Raw genomic sequence first — 19,524 nt, 5'->3', positions numbered from 1 at the left:
AAAAACATAAGCACAGAGATATAAATGTTTGAAATTATTTGGTATGAGCCAACTATGGCAAGAAGTTCAAATATCAGTATATAAAGTTTGAAATGGACAATAGTTATAAACGAAGCTGGAGAGACAGAGGCCAGAAAGTGGAGGCCTTACATGTTAGGCTAAAGAGTGTGAATATGAGCCAATGTTTGATAGAGTCATTAAAGGGATGTTAAGGAGAAAGAAGTCATATTCACATTTCATAATAGATACTAAAAAGTTTTTAATACAAATTACATTCAAGTAATTATCACATTACTTTCCAATTCCAGTTTTCTCACTTAAAATAATCCAAGAGCATTTTCTAATCATATCCATTATACTCTAAGTAAACTACACTCAACTAATCACACCAGAGACCAGAGTCACACACAGGGGCTACTTATTTAAAAATAAATACCACCCTATATATTTTATATTCTTACCTTGTATTAAGAATTGCGGCTTATCATTTATATACATTAAACAGTATGCACTGGCATTTCTATAACCACCAAAGGAATCCCTCACTAGCTCTTCCCATGATGATTTTGTTACAGCAATATCATTGTACTTCATCCACCTGTTTTCACGATGATCAAAAATGTATGCCCAGTAGTGCCCGGCATTAGCTTGGCCTTCATGAACTAAAACAGCATGTAAACGATAAGGAACCTAGATGTGAAAACAGAAGAGTTAAATTGCAGTTAGGTAATCTATTATGCCACATTCCATGAAAGTCACAAACCATCAGACTGGAGGATTCTATAAGGATATATGTTTTTTAACAAGAGTAAGTTGGCTGGAATTAAAGCTTTGAAAAAATTAAACTATGAAATAAAAGAAGATGAGGGCAGGGGGTGGGGAGGATAAGCAAACTCAATACATGTAAAACAGACAGGTATATAAAGAGGATGATTTTTAAAACTTTGGAAAAGTATTTTGTTGACCTATTTATTTCTTTCAAACAAAGAATTCTGAAGAAATATACAGCACATTGTCTAAGTCTTTACAATTATAAACTGATGGATGAGTTCAGCAAAATGGCATCTATAATGTAGCTCAGATGTTAAAATATAATTGAGCCTTTCACTTTCTCCCATAATCTTAATATTCCCTTTTTTTTTTTTTTTGGCCACACCTACAGTATATGGAAGTTCCCAGGCCAGAGTTCAAATCCAAGTTACAGCTGTGACCTACGCCTACGTAGCAATGCCAAATCGTTAACCCACTGTGCTAGTGCCAGGCCAGGGATCAAACCCACAATGCCACAAAAACAACACCAGAATCTTAATGCCAGTTGCGCCACAGCAGCAATTCCTTTAATTTCCTTTTTTAAAAAACATATTCTTAGCAATCATATAATTTCTCCCATAGGATTTTTTTTTTAAATATTAAAGGCCTTCTGGAAGTTTTTGATAAATTTTATTATAAAAGAATAAAAAGGTAGGTAAGAGGGAGTTCCTGTCGTGGCTCAGCAGAAATGAATCTGACTAGTATCCATGAGGATGTAGTTCAATCCCTGGCCTCGCTCAGTGGGTTAAGGATCCAGAGCTGCCATAAGCTATGGCATAGGCTGCAGAGGTGGCTCAGATCCCGCACTGCTGTGGCTGTGGCATGGGCTGGCAGCTGCAGCTCTGATTCGATCCCCTAGCCTGGGAACCTCCATATGCCACGGTATGGCTGTGAAGAAAAAAAAAAAAAAAAAAAAGACAAAAAGGCAATAAATCCAGTACGAGAATACAACTGAATGAGGAAAATACTAATATAAAATCTTTAAGTTCAGCAATTTTATAACAAAATGTATAAGAGAATTAAGATAAATATCAGGAGTTCCCGTTGTGGCACAGTGGTTAACGAATCCGACTAGGAATCATGAGGTTGCGGGTTCGGTCCCTGCCCTTGCTCAGCGGGTTAACGATCCAGCGTTGCCGTGAGCTGTGGTGTAGGTTGCAGACACGGCTCGGATCCTGCGTTGCTGTGGCTCTGGCTATAGCTCCGATTCAACCCCTAGCCTGGGAACCTCCATATGCCGCGGGAGCGGCCCAAAAAATAGCAAAAAGACTCCCCCCCCAAAAAAAAAGATAAATATCAAAGATAAATTAAAATATGTAAATGATTATGATAATGCTTACTAGCTCAAAATTCAACTTACCTGTATCATAGATTTGTCAGAGTACATTAGTTCAATTGTGCGATGGATTCTGGATATGCTTTCCTGCAAATCTAAGGACAAAAGATGTCATTTAATGATTAACACCAAGTATATTTTTACTGAGACTTATAAGTAGGGAATAAAGGTTTTCCTACCAATATGTTAGAGAAATGGGGAAAACTTCCTAAAACTGTTTTTAAAAACATTACTATTTGGAATCTGTATAAAATGAAATTTAGTTCTCCTTAATGAATGATAACAACACAAATGAAAAATTAAAAACCAAACAAATATGGTTCATTTAAAAAAATGTGCAGAGCCAATATATAAACGAAAATTAAAGCTAAACTCCCCACATATTTGTATTAAACACAAAAACTTTAGAATGAATTAACTGCACCACATATCATGTATACACACACATACACCTGAATAAAAATCCACTATAATCACCACTGGAAATAAAGTTATGAGACTCTCATTATTATTTCTATTTTCAGTAGAAAACTATCTTATCTAATTACTCAGAGGTAGGGATAACTATATTATCTATAATTACTAAAAACAAAAACTGGAGACAACATAAATATCTCTCAATTGGGAAATGGTCAAATTATAGTATAACCACACTATACTATTAAGATGTTAAAAACAATCAGGAAAAAAAACATCAAAGACTACAGAAAATTTAGTAAATTTAGAGTAGAGAAAGGCCTTTTTAAGCCTGATAGAAAATCCAATAAACATAAATTAAAAGATAAGACTACCTCCCCAAATTTAAGAAAATCTATATTATAAAAACAAAAATCAACATAAAGAAAGTCAAATGACAAACTGGAAAAATATTATTTGCGGCCTACACTACAACCAACAGGTTAATACCCATAGCATTAAAGTTACTATTAAGCAATAACATAAAGACAAAGGGCTCCATATAAAACCATAACTGTCACAAATAAAAAATGCATACAAAAATAGAATTTCACTCATAATGAATGAAATGCAACCAAAACACTGAAATACCATTTTCATTTCAACTGAAACTGCTACAGATTTAAAAGTACCTAGGGCTAGGGACAATACTGGGAAACAGGTTCTCTTACACACAATTAGTGAGAATATAAACTGGTTCAATGTTTGGGGGTGGAGATTTTTAAATAGTCAAAATTTAAAATATATAAACTTTGGATCGGAAAGGACATTTTTAATATATTCTACTCAAAAAGTAGGTTAATATGCATGTAGAAGGCCAGCACTACGGGTAGTGAATAACAATACAGAAATTAAATGAATTACATCTACTCCTGAATCGGGATACTAAATAACGGTTTATAATGCTAACAGCAAATACTAACAGAGACAAAAGGGAGGGAACAAACATTCCAAGCGAAATCTTACTTGATCCACAGTATTATAGGTTCAGAACCTTATGACATGAATGTCTCTCAAGTTCCTCTAACTTAAAATGGCCAAAAGTGGACTCATCATATTCCTACTTCTTTCCACAAGGTGAAGGCCTGCTTGCCCACCAGTTTGCCCTTTTCCAAAGTGCATTCTATCTGTGTGGTTATTCACACCATTATGAAGAACTACAGGAACCTTCCCCGACCCCCTCTTGTCAATGACTCAAATCTGTCAGTTGTCTTCAAAGAATATAAGAAATTCATTTCTTTCCTCCCTCAATGCCACTACCTTGGTGCCAAAGCTACCTTCTTAGCTTTTCAGCCTTCTGAATATAATCTTATAAAACAAACACTATCTGCCCAGTCCAGTAGAAAATTATCCAACACCTAGCATAGCATTCAGGAAAAACTGTGTGCTTAACTAATCTTTACCAATGATTTCAAACATAAAAAATTCTCATATATGAAAAATACTACAGGAACTCTTCACAGTTACGAATGCTGTTAGTTGCCACCATACCCTATTTACTCCCTATTACATCAGGACTGCTATTTGTGTCTTGTCTATAAAGCATCTAGCTGGTCATCCAAAAATCTAGCAACTGATATTGTTTAGTACCATTCCAACATTTGTATAAAACAGTAACTCCTACATTTGTCTTTCTTCATAGATCAACAGACTTAGGATAAAACTGGGGAGGAATAATAGGGTATTACATTCTGACATGAAAGCAAAATTATGGTAAAATCTACCACAACATATTAATATTGATTCAATTTTTTTTTCAAAAATATTTTTGATAACAGTAAAGTAGGACGGAGATAACTTCAGAATAAAAGAGAGTTCCTTCGAAGAATCGACAGACGGCAACTTAACAATAACATACAACACCCCCGCCCCCCGCCCCAGAGCAATGTCCTTTTTTTCTTATTTTGCTACATGTCAGACAAAACTTGTTACAGACAGGCACCAAGCTAAAAGATCATATTTGGAAATCTGCTAGAGCAGACTAAAATTAAAATTCACATTTCCAATCCTTAACCTAATAAAAAAATTTTGAACACCTGAACTCACTGTGAAACTGGAAGTACATAACTGGTAAATACAAAATGTGATCCTGTGTAATGTTTCGCCAATGGAGTACCTGTGAATACCAGTTTAATATAAATTTAGAGCAATAAACTAGAAAATTAGACCATCTGTTAGGTCATTAATCACCTACGTAATCCAGGGAAAGTCTTTTGGTCTCTCTGAACCTGATATTAAAATCATAAAAAGGAAAGCCAAACTGCTTGATCTTAAAGAAAACGCTTTCTAGAAAAAAAAAAAAAAACAACTTTAAATATTTACATATGTGATTTCTCTTCTCAATGTTAACATTAATCGTATCCATTTCAGGTGAGAGAGTTATGCTATGAGAAGCTTCTTACCTCTGGTGTCATTTTCTATTTCTGTCCTCCAGCGATGTAAACAGCTTTCTAGCACAGAGAGTTCTTCTTCTGTTATGTGCCTTGGTGCTGGATGCATGGGCAAGTCTGGAGGTATCCGAGACTGAGTGAATGGTTTATGTATTACTGATCTCGATGAAATGGCAGCTATCGATGCAGGCGATGTGCTTGGCAGCTCTGAAGAAGGAGCTCCCTGCTGATCTGTTGTGCTGTTTTTTTTTTAAAGCATAAAATATTTACTATTGAACCTTCCAAACTAAAGCTCAGGACAAAGACCATGTCAAACACAAGCATTAAATTGGCTTATAATTTCAAAAGGAAAAGGTTTTCTTAAAAAAAGAAATATGTAGGTTAATCTAATATCCTAATGAAATTCTTAATATATGGAACTACATCTTTATAAGAATAAAACTGAGGTTTTGAACTATGGTAGAAATGGTGTGATTGTATTTATGTAAATGAATCTTATATAAACCGGAACTATAAAAACCTTCCCTTCCTAATACTTCCTGCTCATGTTACAAAAAAAGTTTCTAACTAAACAGTAGTATTTTCACAGATAAAAGGTTGATGCATATAATATATGAAAACAACCTAAAGTATAAGTCTGATGAAAATTTCAACCTACAACTATAAAATGAATTGAAACAGCGAAATAAGAAAGCACGTGGGAGACATAATATCTTCTTCTAAGTGAATCTAATCTTTTTAGAGTTCACTGAAATAAATCAAAACATATATTTTATAAAGCCTTCTTTAAAGGTATCCATTACATTATTGTACAATACAGTAACACAGCTATGGCTTCTATGAAGAAAACTTTTTTACCTTGGTAACGTCTGTGATGGTATGGAACCACTAGATGGGGAACTAGCGTCAATATCATCAACAGGAGAAGTGCAAACGGGTTTACTTGAGGCAAATTCCAAGGCATACTGCAGAACATCTACCAAGGGGAATCGTTTGGGACCTGAACCATAGCTTAAATACCTGTTAACCATAAAATGTATACACGCTTTCAATTATACATAAACCACATTTGTGTTTTTAATAATTATAAAACATGATAAAAACACTTCGATGCATCTTCCTCAACAATGAAAATAATTTTGCTTTATTCAAATAAAGATGGTAAAACTGAATATACACTCAAGAAATAAATGTTCTCCAAAGGAACAAAACTAAATATGATTAAGACAATGTGTGCATATACTGTTATAAATTCTAAATGCTGTTCTTAGGTTGTAACCCAAGGGTAAAACGAAAACTGACAGGTCCATCCCATGAGACTGTTTTGATTTTGAGATCTGTCGTCTAGCCTCATGTCAAGATGATGACTAATACTGTCCTCCTACCTTTTACCTCTAACTTTTTTTTCAATATGATGACTGATACTTTTTAAGAAATATCTGTAAAATTTTCAATAATTTTAATATTTTGCATTAAAAAGTTTAGGCTATTAATTTTCAAACATTAAAGCAAGGGAATACAGATTAAATCAGAGGTTGCAAACTAGGATCTTTCACACCACATTTCAGGCTGTAGACTTCTGTCTAAACTACAGAATATCTGATAGTCCAGATTCTGGACTTCTTTCAAAACAACTGTATGCTCTGGACACCCGCGAGATGACATTCATGCATGGTACCACCCCCTAGCGTGGATGGCAGTTACCCCCTCTCCACAGGGGTATGCTCGCTCCATTCCCTTTGCCCAAAAGCTTATGCCTAACTTGCTTTCCTTTTTTTATAAATCCCCCAGGAGGCTCTCGTATGCATCTGAATTTATGTCTTTTGCTGTTAAGGAGAAAAACTCAAGTCACTATTCATTTCAATGGAAATCTGAAGAGTAATATTTAGTCTCGTGCAAGAAGAAACCTCAAACACAGATTAGTTTAACTTAACATCTATTTTCAGTATCTTGAGTGTTACCTGTTGACTGTGGGAATATTTAAACAATAATCATCTAATGTCAACTATGAATTACTTTAGTGGCTAATGAAACTCAAGCCTGAACTATTCAAGCAAAATATCAATGCAGAATGTTTATCTACTCCTAGAATTACAAATCATTCAAAACAAATTCAAAACTAAAGGTCTAGACAGTCACTAAGGATATGACTTCCTATAGTTAGCTCATAATTTTATAAAAGTTACAATACCTTTCTAGTCTTTGTTGTAATACTGTGAGGTAATCTTTTAGTCTTTTGATCTCTTCCCTCTTAATTCTTGTTATTTCTCTATTTCTATGCATGTATCTATCAGGAAAAAGAAAAACAGCAATTACTAGAATTTCTAAATATCATGGAAGTAGATATAATACTGTCTTGCCATCACCAAAAAAGATCAACTCATTCAAAATTTTATAGTAAAACATCAGATAAACAATACGAATTAGTCTTTTTACTTAACATTATTCCCGGCAACTATAGTTTTCGAAATAAAAAGAGAATTCTGTTTTCCTTGACAAATGGTGTAAGATACATTACGCAAAAAGTAAAAATTAAATTGAAGAAAATCGAGCAAAAATTTTCTCTAAGTACAATAACTCTTCACTTGGATACTAAACTGTTTCAAAACTAAGTCAGGCCTTATACCAAACCATACCTGTCCAGATATAAAACTTGAGGAAATTCTAATTTGTTGTGAATTTTTTCCGGTCTTCCCAATGCCTGATTAAATTCAAATCTTGACAACTCAAATGTTAATACAGGCGGTAGTTCAGTAAACCAATGCTGAAGGAACACAATAACAAAAAAATTTACATCACCTTTCTGTTTTCTCCACTGCAATTTCAGGCACAGGATATTAGTCAGCAGTGGCATTTTTACATTACATTTACATTTTTACATTAATCATCACAATGCTAATGTCACAAGTAACTGACTGGGTATGCAATTTAGTATTAAAACTCAACTTCTTCCTAAAAATTTTTCACACCTTTGGAAAATTCCAATGAGGTAAAATTCCAATGAGGTTAATGCACAACCAGGATAGAGAAAATCTTCTAATGGCTCTCCTTCTTACATGGTTATATATATATATAAATATATATATATTTTTTGGCTGTGCCTGCAGCATGTGAAAGTTCCCAGGCCAGGGATCAAACCTGAGCCATAGCAGGAACCCACGCTGCTACAGTGACAATGCTGAATCTTAACCTGCTGCACCACAAGGGAACTCCTCATGACAATTTTTTACATAAGAATTTCTAACCCAATGAGAAAGACACTGAATAAAATCATGGTTTAGTAGCTCAATTCTTCTAACTTCTTCAATTATATCACAATTACTATTAGGAATGGTACATATACGGAACATACTCAACCACACTATCAAAAACCTGTGACAAAGTAACATGTAAGATGTAGTAAGCAAAAGAAAAAAATTTGTATAGCACACATGATTAAAATTTTTATGCTGAAACTAGAAAATGATATTTTCCTGTTTTAAATTTAATGTTCAACTTGAATTTTGACAAATTTAAGAAAAAGGTCTATCACTAGATAGATCAAATATGAAGTTTATACTGATGATAATTATATTTAAAATCTTTTAAAATGATTAGTGCTTAAAGAATCAAATGCCTCATGCCTATGAGGCAACTCCTCTACGTACTTTGGTAACTATTCAGTTAAGCATGAAATGCAACAAAACTTCAAAATTATTTTAATAGAACAAATTCAAGTTTTACATAAGCCTTATTATTTAAAGAGAAACAAAAATCAACAAACTTGTGACTCAACAAACACAGAAGGAAAAAATAATGTTAACAGGTATTCTTAAAGTGCTTATTTTTTTTTTTTAAGCCGTGCAAGGAACTTACATTTTTAAATGAGTATGCCCTGTGAACCAAGATTCCACTTCTAACTATCCTTCATCTCTAAGTGCTCAAGGGTATTTATAGAAAGACATTCTTTGAAATAATTCTTTGTCCAAGTACTGTCACATAGAAGAATTAAATCAATTTCATTTTACAAATACAGGCTATGGTGATACTATGCAGATTCTGAAAAGAATGATGTAAAGCTATATACTGACATGAAAGGATGCTCACAATATACTGATAAGTTAAAAAATGCCAAGTCTCAGGACAGTATGAATGTACAAATATAAATAATTATATGTGTATAGCAGTCGTCTAAAAGAATGTACAACATATTATTTTAGTGAACACCCATACCAGCAGTGAGGTTTATTCTTTGAAATTCTGTCTCTCCAACAGGCAATCAAAAAATAGCTTCAGGTTTCTTGGAGAGTTTGACTCATCTATAGATGGCATACCATTTAAATAAAATTTAAAATTTATGATTTAGAAAAATATTTTGTAAGTAGTTATCTTAAATATAATCATTTTTAATTTATTCAGTTGCCCCTTGGGTATGTCATTTCAAAAATGTAAACTTTTAAAACACTGGATGTTTTAACATGAGCAATTCTGGAGTAGAAGTCTTCCTATTTTAGTTGGCCATAGCTATTTCAGCAAAAGAGATGTTTTCTGTGTCTAAGTAAAATCGATAATGTTTATTAAATAATAGTGTAGGAAATAAAACGGTATTAACATCAATGATTACGTCAATTTAGAAACAAGCCTAAAATGTTACTCACTGGTTTCTACAGAGAAATAACATAGTTATTGTAAAGGATATAATGAAATAAGATTATAATTTCAGTATGTTATTTTAAAAAAATTCAAGATATTGTAGTCTAGTCAGTGATAGTCACTTAAACCAGGCTGAATTATTACTGAAACTGTTGTGTACAGCAAATCTAGGCAACTGGTAATAGGAATCACAGGCAATCAAATTTGCTATTATTGAGACTACTTATAAACTGCTGAATTCAGTGAAGATGACAAACCATTGTATATGTTAAGTTAGATGGGAAAATCTAGGCAGAAAAATACATACTATAGTACAGGGCATTCAGAGTATGAAGACGAGAAGAGGACAAAAACACAGGACAAACTTGATTTTTTAAAAGATAAATGACATTCAGAGTCAATGTAAGAAAAACATTTTTAAAAACTAGGAATATGTGTGAGAAAGGTTACTTACCAATTAATTATTAAATTATTTACCAATAAACCATAGTGCATTTCATTTATTAGCTACTTTGACAATGTAAGGAAAATACTGTCACTTCTTTCTCTGCCCAAACCCCCAAACCCAATATCCTTCTAAAGGAAACAGATCATACTTTATTCATACTTTACAGGGCTGTACTTTTTTTTTTCCACTATGGGATACTTGGCAAGTCTTAATCTTTAAAGATCTGTTTCCCAATCAATAAAAAAAAATAATAAGCTTAATTTAAATACTCTTAATTAGAGGCCTACAGCAGAATCACTTGCAAGCTCACGCTGTACCATATCCCCACCGAAGATTCTGACTTGAAGTGGAGTCTAGGCATTTGTTGAGATCACCAAAGTAGATGATCTATGATATATGGAGAAAAACTAATTCAAATATTTTCTCTTTCTCTCTTATAAAGGCAAAAAGGTAGTAAATATTATTTATTTCCTTTTTTTTGTTTGAATGTGAGGGAAGAGAAGGAAATGAGGATGGTGAGAGAAATTATATCTTTTTTAAAAAAGCACACAATTCAGATTAAAGCAGTTTATTCTTAAAGTTACAAGAACCCAGTCCCTTTCTGAATAAAAAGAGATATCATCACTTATTATTTATTAAGCAAGCACCTGTTCAGAGATAAAACACTTAAAAAACGTTTATAGTAACAATCAGTCAATATGTAATATGGAATTCAATTTGCAGTCCCCATCCTATCCTAGGGATATAGCAGCAAATGACACAGATGAAGACCCCTAGCCTCAGGCACAGAGCTTCCTTCTAGACAGCTGTCAGCAAATGCTTAATGATGACGTGATTCTGAAGCACATGATCTATCCTTTACTTTTTATTTTTCTGGATAAAAGGATATACAAATGGAGCTGCAGAGATGAACAGAGAGAGAAGGGCTGGGAGGCAGAGACCGATGGAGACAGACAAACAGGACTGTAACATTTTTTAATTCTTTCTTGAGAATGAAAGTTCTTCCCTTTGCCTTTCACGAAATCACATGATAATTTCACAAGAAAAGGAGTGTGGTGTTGCCTACTTAGGCCTGAACATATTCCAACAATATTTAGTATAAGTAATATATGTCTATACAAGATCGCACTCTACTATCTAAGTTTTTCCTTACTTCCAGGACAAGCACACTGTAATGGCTGGGACCTTGACCAAAAAGTCTAAAAAGACTGAACAATGTCTTAAAGGAGGATTTTAACAGAAATTCTTGAGGGGAAAAAAATGTTAAATGAAAATTTAACATAAATTATATTGACTATATTGACTGTGCAGCTTTCCCAAATATGTCTAAATTACCATAATTAAATTCAAACACATTTCCTGAATATTCTCTTGGTTATTAGTAGTTATATAATTAAAGCCTTAAATTGCACTTCATAGCAACTTAAGACTTGCAGAGAAGGGAAATAGAGAAAATGCTAAACTCACCTCTTGCCCCGATTTTCCTGAATTTTCTGAATGTAAAGACTCAATTTCTCCTTCAATCATAGCAGCTTCTAGGCACTCATGTAGATCTTTGAATCCATTTACTTGAAGTGGGTACTGACCAAACATTTCAGTATTTTCAAATTTTTTACCTATAAGGGGGAGAATTAATTAAGTAATGTTCTTCATTATGGCCTTTCAGCTACTAAAGTAAATGTATGTACTAATTATTTCCTGTACCTTAAAACTGTAACTGTTTACATTTCATACAGTAAGTTAGTATAATTTTTCTACTAGCTTAAACATGTACATATGTATATTCACATCCACCTATAGATATTAATTACACACCCATTATATGTCTATAATTCTATATGTGTATGTAATTATATATGTTTAATTATATATATATATATATATGCTTATTCTTTCAAAAAGTACCTTCTAAGAGCAATATGCTGTGTTACACTCAGAATATATACAGCAAAAGAGATATGCTCTCTGAGCTGAGGAACAGCCTTTTGGAAAAATATACACATCAATTACATAAATAATTATGAACAAATTGTTTATGATTACAGATGTTACAAAAGAGATGGTGAGAGAGTGCTGTGAGAAGGTATAAAAAGAGGAACAAACCTAGCTTTTAAGACTGGATGGTAGAGTAGGGAAGCACTTCCATATCAATATGACATTTATGCTGAGACGGAAAGGTGAACGGGAGTTGGTCAAGCCAGAGTGACTGGGAGCCAGAGTGTCCCTGGCCAAGGAACAGCACATGCAAAGATTCTGAGGCCGCAAAGAACTTGGCATGTTTACAGAATTAAGGGAAGGAAAGTACAGCCTTGGGGAGCAATGCAGAGAGGACACTGAAGAGTGAAGTGGAGATCAAAATCGAATTCTCAACAAAGTCTAACAGCCCTTGTGAAGGACTTTTCCCAGTATATTCTGAGTATAATAAAAAGTCACTGAATAATTAGATCTAGGAATAATAGGCTCCTATTTATATCTCTGAAACATCCTTATGGCTTCCGTGTTAAGTGAATGATGGATTGTTAGGAGACTATTACAGAATCCATCTAAAAATAAAGCTAGTGTAGAAGATGGTGTTAATAATAAAAGTGTACAAAAACAGATGAAATTACACACACACATTTATAAATATATACAGAAGCATGTGCAAATAGGAACTGATTGACTGGCTTGTAGGTAGGATGGAGGATAGAAGAGAAAAGAAGGCATCGAGAAAGGTAGCATGAACGATTGACTTGGTTTTTATATACCAGAAAGGGGCAGCAGTGAAGGAAGAGCAGAAGACTTTTTTTTTCTTTTGGTTTTAAGGCAGCATTGACAATCATCAGTTCAGAATGGCCCACGAGATTTCAAATTAAGAAGGGTTGGATACATGAGTCTATAATTAAAATTAATCTTCTGGTCTGAAGCTGTAAGTTGGAGAATTGCTGGCTTATTAATAGCAGGAAATCGAGGGAGTGAATGAGATTGCCCAAGGAACTAGCACAAAGAAGAAGAAGAGGACCTAAGCTGAGTCCCAAGGATCTCCTACTGTTAGATACAGGAAAAAACTAAGAAGTACCCACAGAGGTATGAGAAAAGCCAAAATAACATGGTACCACAGAAGTCAGAGAAGTATTCTTAAGAGCAAGAAAAAGGAGGAGGAGGAGAGAGTGGAGTCAACAGCATTAATAGTAGATAAGGACACAATGAGAATCAAGAGGGATCCACTGGACTAACACATATTGGACCCAATATGTAGGACACCAATAACCTTAAAAAGATCCCCAGAAGAAGTCTGGGGCCAGAAATGCAAGTGGGATAGGTTGACTAAATGGAGAAAGAGTAGTTGAAAACAAACTCTTCTCTTTAAAGGCGCTTACCTCTGAAAAAGATTAACTGAAAAAGAGTATGTGGAGATAGTTATTTATTTTTTTTAATTCTAAAGATGTGAGATACCAGACCATGTCTAAATATTGATGAATAAGACACAGTGGGAAAGAAGAAGCTACAGAAGGGAGTTTGCGCTGTGGCCGAGTGGATTAAGGATCGGATTGCAGCGGCTTGGGTGGCTGCAGAGGTGCAGGTTTAATCCCTGGCCTGGTGCAGTGGGTTAAGGATCCAGCATTACCGCAGCTGGTCAGAGACTAGCCAGAGAGGTGGTGCCAGAAGGGGATGGGGGAAAGAGAGTTTTAGATACATATAACAATAATCATAATGAACAGGGAAGGAAATAAAGAAAAGCTAAAAAGAACAAAATGAAGGGGTCAATGGACTAGAAGTTCCGGAAAAGTTGAAGAACCTTTGCAATGGAGTACTTCAGTAAACAAACTGAAAATCACCCACAATTGAGAGTTACTAGTCTAAAAGAAAGCATTAGGAAGACATATGTAAAGATAAGAAAGGGATCTTAAATTACTCTTAGCAAATACATGGTTCATCTGGAAATGTATTAAAATCACATTTATACAACACAAGAGCTTTGAAACAACTTATCAAAACCAAATACAAAGACTTCAACACTGATAAATTTTAATAATCACTTTTAAGAATCCAGATAACACAGGTAGAAATGATCATTAAAAGTATCATAAATAGAGTTCCCATTGTGGCTCAGTGAAAATGAATCTGATCAGTGCCCATGAGGACGCAGGTTTGATCCCTGGCCTCACGCAGTGGATTAAGGATCTGGCGCTGCCGTGAGCTGTGATGTAGGTCACAAACACAGCTCAGATCTGGCATTGCTGTGGCTTTGGTGTAGGTCAGTGGCTCTCTACTGTTTCAGATACAGTGTTCTACTTCAAATAAAAACTGGTATGATAGTATGGACAAACTGGAATATAATGCACTACGTAAAATATTCCACCATTTATATAATGAGTACTTAGCATTAGTACAAACAAAATGTACTAATATCTCGATATAACCTTTAGGATGTCTGACTAAATTATGAGTTAATGTCTGCCTTTTTCCAAATCCCAAACTATAAAATTATATTCAAACAAAACTTCATGGGAATCTATCACTTAAGATCCGGAAGAAAGGGAGTTCCTGTCGTGGTGCAGTGGTTAATGAATCCGACTAGGAACCATGAGGTTGCAGGTTCGACCCCTGGCCTTGCTCAGTGGGTCAACGATCCGGCGTTGCCGTGAGCTGTGGTGTAGGTCACAGATGCGGCTCAGATCCCATGTTGCTGTGGCTCTGGTACAGACCGGTGGCTATAGCTCCGATTAGACCCCTAGCCTGGGAACCTCCATATGCCGTGGGAACGGCCCTAGGAAAGGTAAAAAGACAACAATAACAACAACAAAAAAAAGGTCTTGAAGGAAAATCAATTTTCCAAATTTTACACTTCGGATGATTTGGGTGAACTTTCCAAAGCTGATGCATAGGGCAATTTGGAAAAACAATTTTTCAAAAATGTATGCTTTTGGATTTAGTAATAATATTATTGAAGTATATCTTATGAATCAGTTCCCTTCCCTTGTTAGGAAAACCAGAATAAAGGGTTAGGCCTGGATTTTAAATAAGAAAAATCATATCACTTTTAACTGATTTTTAAAAGATAAAGGACAAATCTTTCTTGAAAACTATAAAGAATTTTATAATCACCTCCAATATGGAAACTGTGTAATACTCTTACTATGCTAAATTGCTAAATCCATTTTTCAATATGCATACACTTGAAACCCTCAAAAATAGCGACCTTCACATGAAGCCCAGTATTCAACTCCAATATTATTTTCAAAAGACCCACCAATTACCCTCTTAACCTTTGTATCCCAACAACTCACAGTATCACAGAACCCTTCCCAGGGAAGGAACATCAGAATAACATTAACTCTCAAGTTAGCATATGCTAATGTACTCTGTACCTTTCTGTACTTGCACTCAATTCTTTGCTTTCTATATAAATGATTAGCAGTAGAAATGCAACAGAAACTACTAGACAGAGTGAGTCAAAATAACAAATACGACACAAATTAAGTTACTACTACGATAACAGGGCTAATAGCTAATAATAAATACCTCAATGGCATTCAAGAAGTAAACAGGTGTAACTATACCTTCAAGCACTCCCACAGCCAGGAATCTTCCATAGAACAACTCTACCATGGGGTTCTTTGGCTTCTCTTCATCCCTAAAAATCATGTTAAGAATATAAATGTGATTATGATTTCTAGACCTGTAAATAATAGAGGAAACATTAAAAGAACAAGACAATAACACTTATGTGGTAATCACGCTCTTGGCTCTGCTACTTCACAGTGTTAGGCTGAGGTACTTAGGTTTAGTCTCCATTTCTTCACCTGTCAACTGAGGATACCAATGGTAATAGAACTCACGTGGCTACTGTGAGGGTTAAAATGAGTTACTGTGTGGGACCTCCCTCTAAGAAGAACTAGGCACAATCTGTATATTTCCATTATCATCATACATTTCAATTTTGGACTTTTAGTTTGTACAGTACACACTTATTTAGACTTGGGAAGGGGGAAAAGGCACTCAATCTAAACTAATTTCTATAAAATTTTAGTATGTCATTTCCCACAATTACCCAGAACAGTGCACACTAGCTATCACCAGTGAAGGAGCAAAACATCAGCTCTGACCCAGGTAGCTAAAGAGCTACTCCAAACTTTTCTAAAGTTTCATGTTGCTGGTAAAATAAGTCATGTGTGACTTATCCACATTCTTTAATATACAAATTTGCTATTCTTTTTTTTTTTTGCTTGAAATAAATAAAAACAGACAATTTTTAATGTTTTTTAAAAAATGTTTTGTAACCTGTGGTATAAAAACACAAAGTTTATGCTCACCTTATATGAAAATGTGTTATATCCACAACTGTATAGAGACTTTTTCCTCCTGAATTCTGTGCTAACTTAGTAAAATTATTTATTCAAAAAAAGAGAGGAGGACACAGTCTCTTGATAAATGTGCTGCATGGACCATCATTTAAACCACAAGACAACTGGTGGGAAGTATTTCACTTAATCCTTGCAACAATCATCTGAAGAAGTGTGCTAGAGTTGGTCATTACTGCTACTCAAAAGATTTCTGGCCCTCTACTTTCAGGTACATAGCAAGAAGCACTTTTCCACTCACTCTTTATTTAAGTTTGAGAAAAAAATTAAAATTGCGATTAAAATTTAAAGTTTAGGAGTTCCCATCGTGGCGCAGTGGTTAACGAATCTGACTAGGAACGAGGAGGTTGCTGGTTCAATCCCTGGCCTTGCTCAGTGGGTTAAGGATCTGGCATCACCGTGAGCTGTGGTGTAGGTCACAGGCACGGCTCGGATCCTGCGTTGCTGTGGCTCTGGTGTAGGCCAGTGGCTACAGCTCCAATTAGACCCCTAGCCTGGGAACCTCCACATGCTGCAGGAAGCGGCCCTAGAAAAGGCAAAAAGACAAAAATAAATAAATAAAGTTACCCATCTTAACCATTTTTCAGTGTACACTTTGGTAGTGTTGTGTAAATTCACACCATTGTGCAAGCAATCTCCAGAACTCTTTCATCTTGAAAGATAAAAATCTACACTCATTAAACAGCTCCACGTTTCTCCCACTTACCAGGTCCTGGCAACCACCGCAACTCTTTCTGTTTCTTTGAATTCAAAAACTCTTGACACCTAAGTAAAACACTGTTTGTCTTTTGGTAACTGGTTTATTTCACTTAGCATCACTTCTTCTCGGCTCATCCATGCTGCGGCATGCGTCACAGTTTCCTTCCTTGTGAAGGAGATATTATATATACATATATCTCACATTTGCTTTTCCATTCATGCGTGGACATATGAGCTGCTTCCAATCAATCTCTTGTCTATTGTGAATAATACTGCTATGAAAGTGAGTGTGCAATTATCTCTTTGAGACCCTGCTATCGAATCTTTTTGATATAAATTTGGCAGTGGAATTGCTAGATGCGTTTAAGTCTTGGGTTTTGTTTTTTTTTTTTTTTTCATCTTTATAGATATAATGGTCGAACAAAATTTTAAGATACTTAAAGTGTACAATGTGATGATCTGATGTATGTATACATTGTGAAAGGATCTCCTCCATCGAATGGTAATTATATTTGTAATTTTTTGAAGAACTACCACAATGTTTTCCACAGCAGCTGCACCATTTTACACTCTCACCAACAGCACACAAAAGTTTCCATTTTTCCACATCTTCACCAACACTTTTTGAGGGTTTTTTTTTTTTTTTTTTGATAGCAGTCATCCTAATGAGTGTGAGATATGCTCACTCTCTGAAGTTAAGTAAACCACATGCCTTGCACAACAAAATGTGAACGGAAGTGATGTGTGTCATTCCTGGGCTGACACTCTGACAGCCAATACACTTTGCACTGATGTGGTGATCCCAGAAGCCTGTGATAAGATGAAGCCTCCGTCAGTGGGGGGCCTTGAGTGAATGGATGAGCAGAGCCTCTTGCTCATACTTTCTGGGCACAGCTAAGACTATGACATAGTCTCTCAAGTTTTGAGGATGTTGCTACAAGATTATGCAGCCCACCCTTAATAGTAGTGGCTAATACTATTACCTCTGCTGCACTGATAATAAAACTGTAGACCAGGCTAAGTCACTTGCCCAAATTCACACAACTAGTAAGTACTCAAGCTGAAAAGTAAAGGCAAGTCTGCCTCCAAAAATCTATGTAAACTTCCACTTCACATACTTAATCTCTGGGCATTTTAACTCTATGGAAAATGTTTAATTCATATCTTATGTTTTAGACTGTGACAATAAAAAGGACTGGAGACTGATATGGGGGAGAGAAATAATCCAAATATTGTCTCTCTTGATGTAAAATTCTATGAATCTTTAGACATAAACATTAGTAGGTATGTCCAATTCCATGTGTCATATTTCCATGTAGAAAAGCAACATTCTTGGTTTCACTCCTTACTATCACACATATACTCCATAGAAAGAGCAATGACATACCAAGCTGGTGACTTTGCCAGAAGAAACAGTATGAGCAGCTCTAATTCTGAATTCTCTTTTCAAATATCTTTCCAAATCTTCCCACCTGAATTTTGGTCTGCTCTCCACTGACATTCCCTAAGGAGTCAGATAGATCTTCTAGAAAATGTTGACCTGTCCTTCTTTGCAATCTCCCAGAAGTCTTCTCTTTACTGTACATTTAAGCTTTGAATCTCAGGGGCCCAGACCTTGTTATCAACAGAAATGTAAGGAACATAAGTCAGGAGCAACTGAGACTCCTAAAGGAGAAATGATACAAACACCACTTGCCTGAAGAAAAGCTAGACTGACACAAATATCAAAGGCCAAAAGGAATCACTATAGAAAACTCATATCAGGGATACCTTAGCCCCGGGAATTAGGGTGGCACAGAAAGAGTTCAAAGATCTAGGGCAAGGGATAGAGTAACTTACAATGCTTTGGGTCAGTGCTTCTCAATCTTTTTAATGTCATTGGCACACAGAAAATATATGCAGAGAACTCCGGAATAAAAACACATGTTTTCTCATGCAGAGAAACAGAATCTATGCCACCATATATCTATAATATGGTTTACTATGGCATATCAACAGGAAAGCTCTGTTCTAGGTAGGCAAAGCCTAGTGGTTCAAAAAATTTTAGCTCCATAAACAGTAAAGAAAGTACAAAATTACTGATCCAGTAAATAGTCAAGCGGCAGTCTTCTAAGGCTAGAGATAAAAAGCAAACAGAGAGTTGTGCTGAAGACAGGCTATTATATGAAGTGCTTACAGAAAGCCTGTAAAGATTTAAGAGGAGGAATTAGGGATTTCTGGGTAAAGCATTCAAAGAATTACTAAGAGAACTTCAAAGAAACTCAGTAATCACAGACGGGGATACAGATATTGCTTGTACTCTGAGGAAACATGTTCAATAAATTTTTGGTGTTAGAATGCTACAAAAAGTAGAAGGAAAAGGAGTTCTACTAAAGAAGAACCAGGGTGGACAATCATAGATCAAGTCCA

The 19,524-nt window shown here is 35.1% G+C and overlaps 1 protein-coding gene across 2 annotated transcripts in view; it reads right to left on the bottom strand.

Moving 5' to 3' along the window:
* The window catches only part of USP25 (ubiquitin specific peptidase 25), a 135,703-nt gene that overhangs the window by 43,023 nt on the left and 73,156 nt on the right, over positions 1 to 19,524 (bottom strand). For both annotated transcript variants that reach the window (XM_047794688.1, XM_047794697.1), the window contains exons 9-16: positions 15,616 to 15,689; positions 11,540 to 11,688; positions 7,629 to 7,756; positions 7,184 to 7,279; positions 5,851 to 6,012; positions 5,005 to 5,231; positions 2,171 to 2,241; positions 462 to 690 (exon numbers count right to left, since the gene is read on the bottom strand). In XM_047794688.1, coding sequence (XP_047650644.1) covers positions 462 to 690; positions 2,171 to 2,241; positions 5,005 to 5,231; positions 5,851 to 6,012; positions 7,184 to 7,279; positions 7,629 to 7,756; positions 11,540 to 11,688; positions 15,616 to 15,689 — 1,136 coding nt within the window. The remainder of the gene's footprint in view (positions 1 to 461; positions 691 to 2,170; positions 2,242 to 5,004; positions 5,232 to 5,850; positions 6,013 to 7,183; positions 7,280 to 7,628; positions 7,757 to 11,539; positions 11,689 to 15,615; positions 15,690 to 19,524) is intronic.

The sequence above is a fragment of the Phacochoerus africanus genome, chromosome 1 (assembly GCF_016906955.1).
Source record: "Phacochoerus africanus isolate WHEZ1 chromosome 1, ROS_Pafr_v1, whole genome shotgun sequence".
Taxonomy (NCBI): domain Eukaryota; kingdom Metazoa; phylum Chordata; class Mammalia; order Artiodactyla; family Suidae; genus Phacochoerus; species Phacochoerus africanus.
This window is presented reverse-complemented; position numbering and strand designations above follow the sequence as displayed.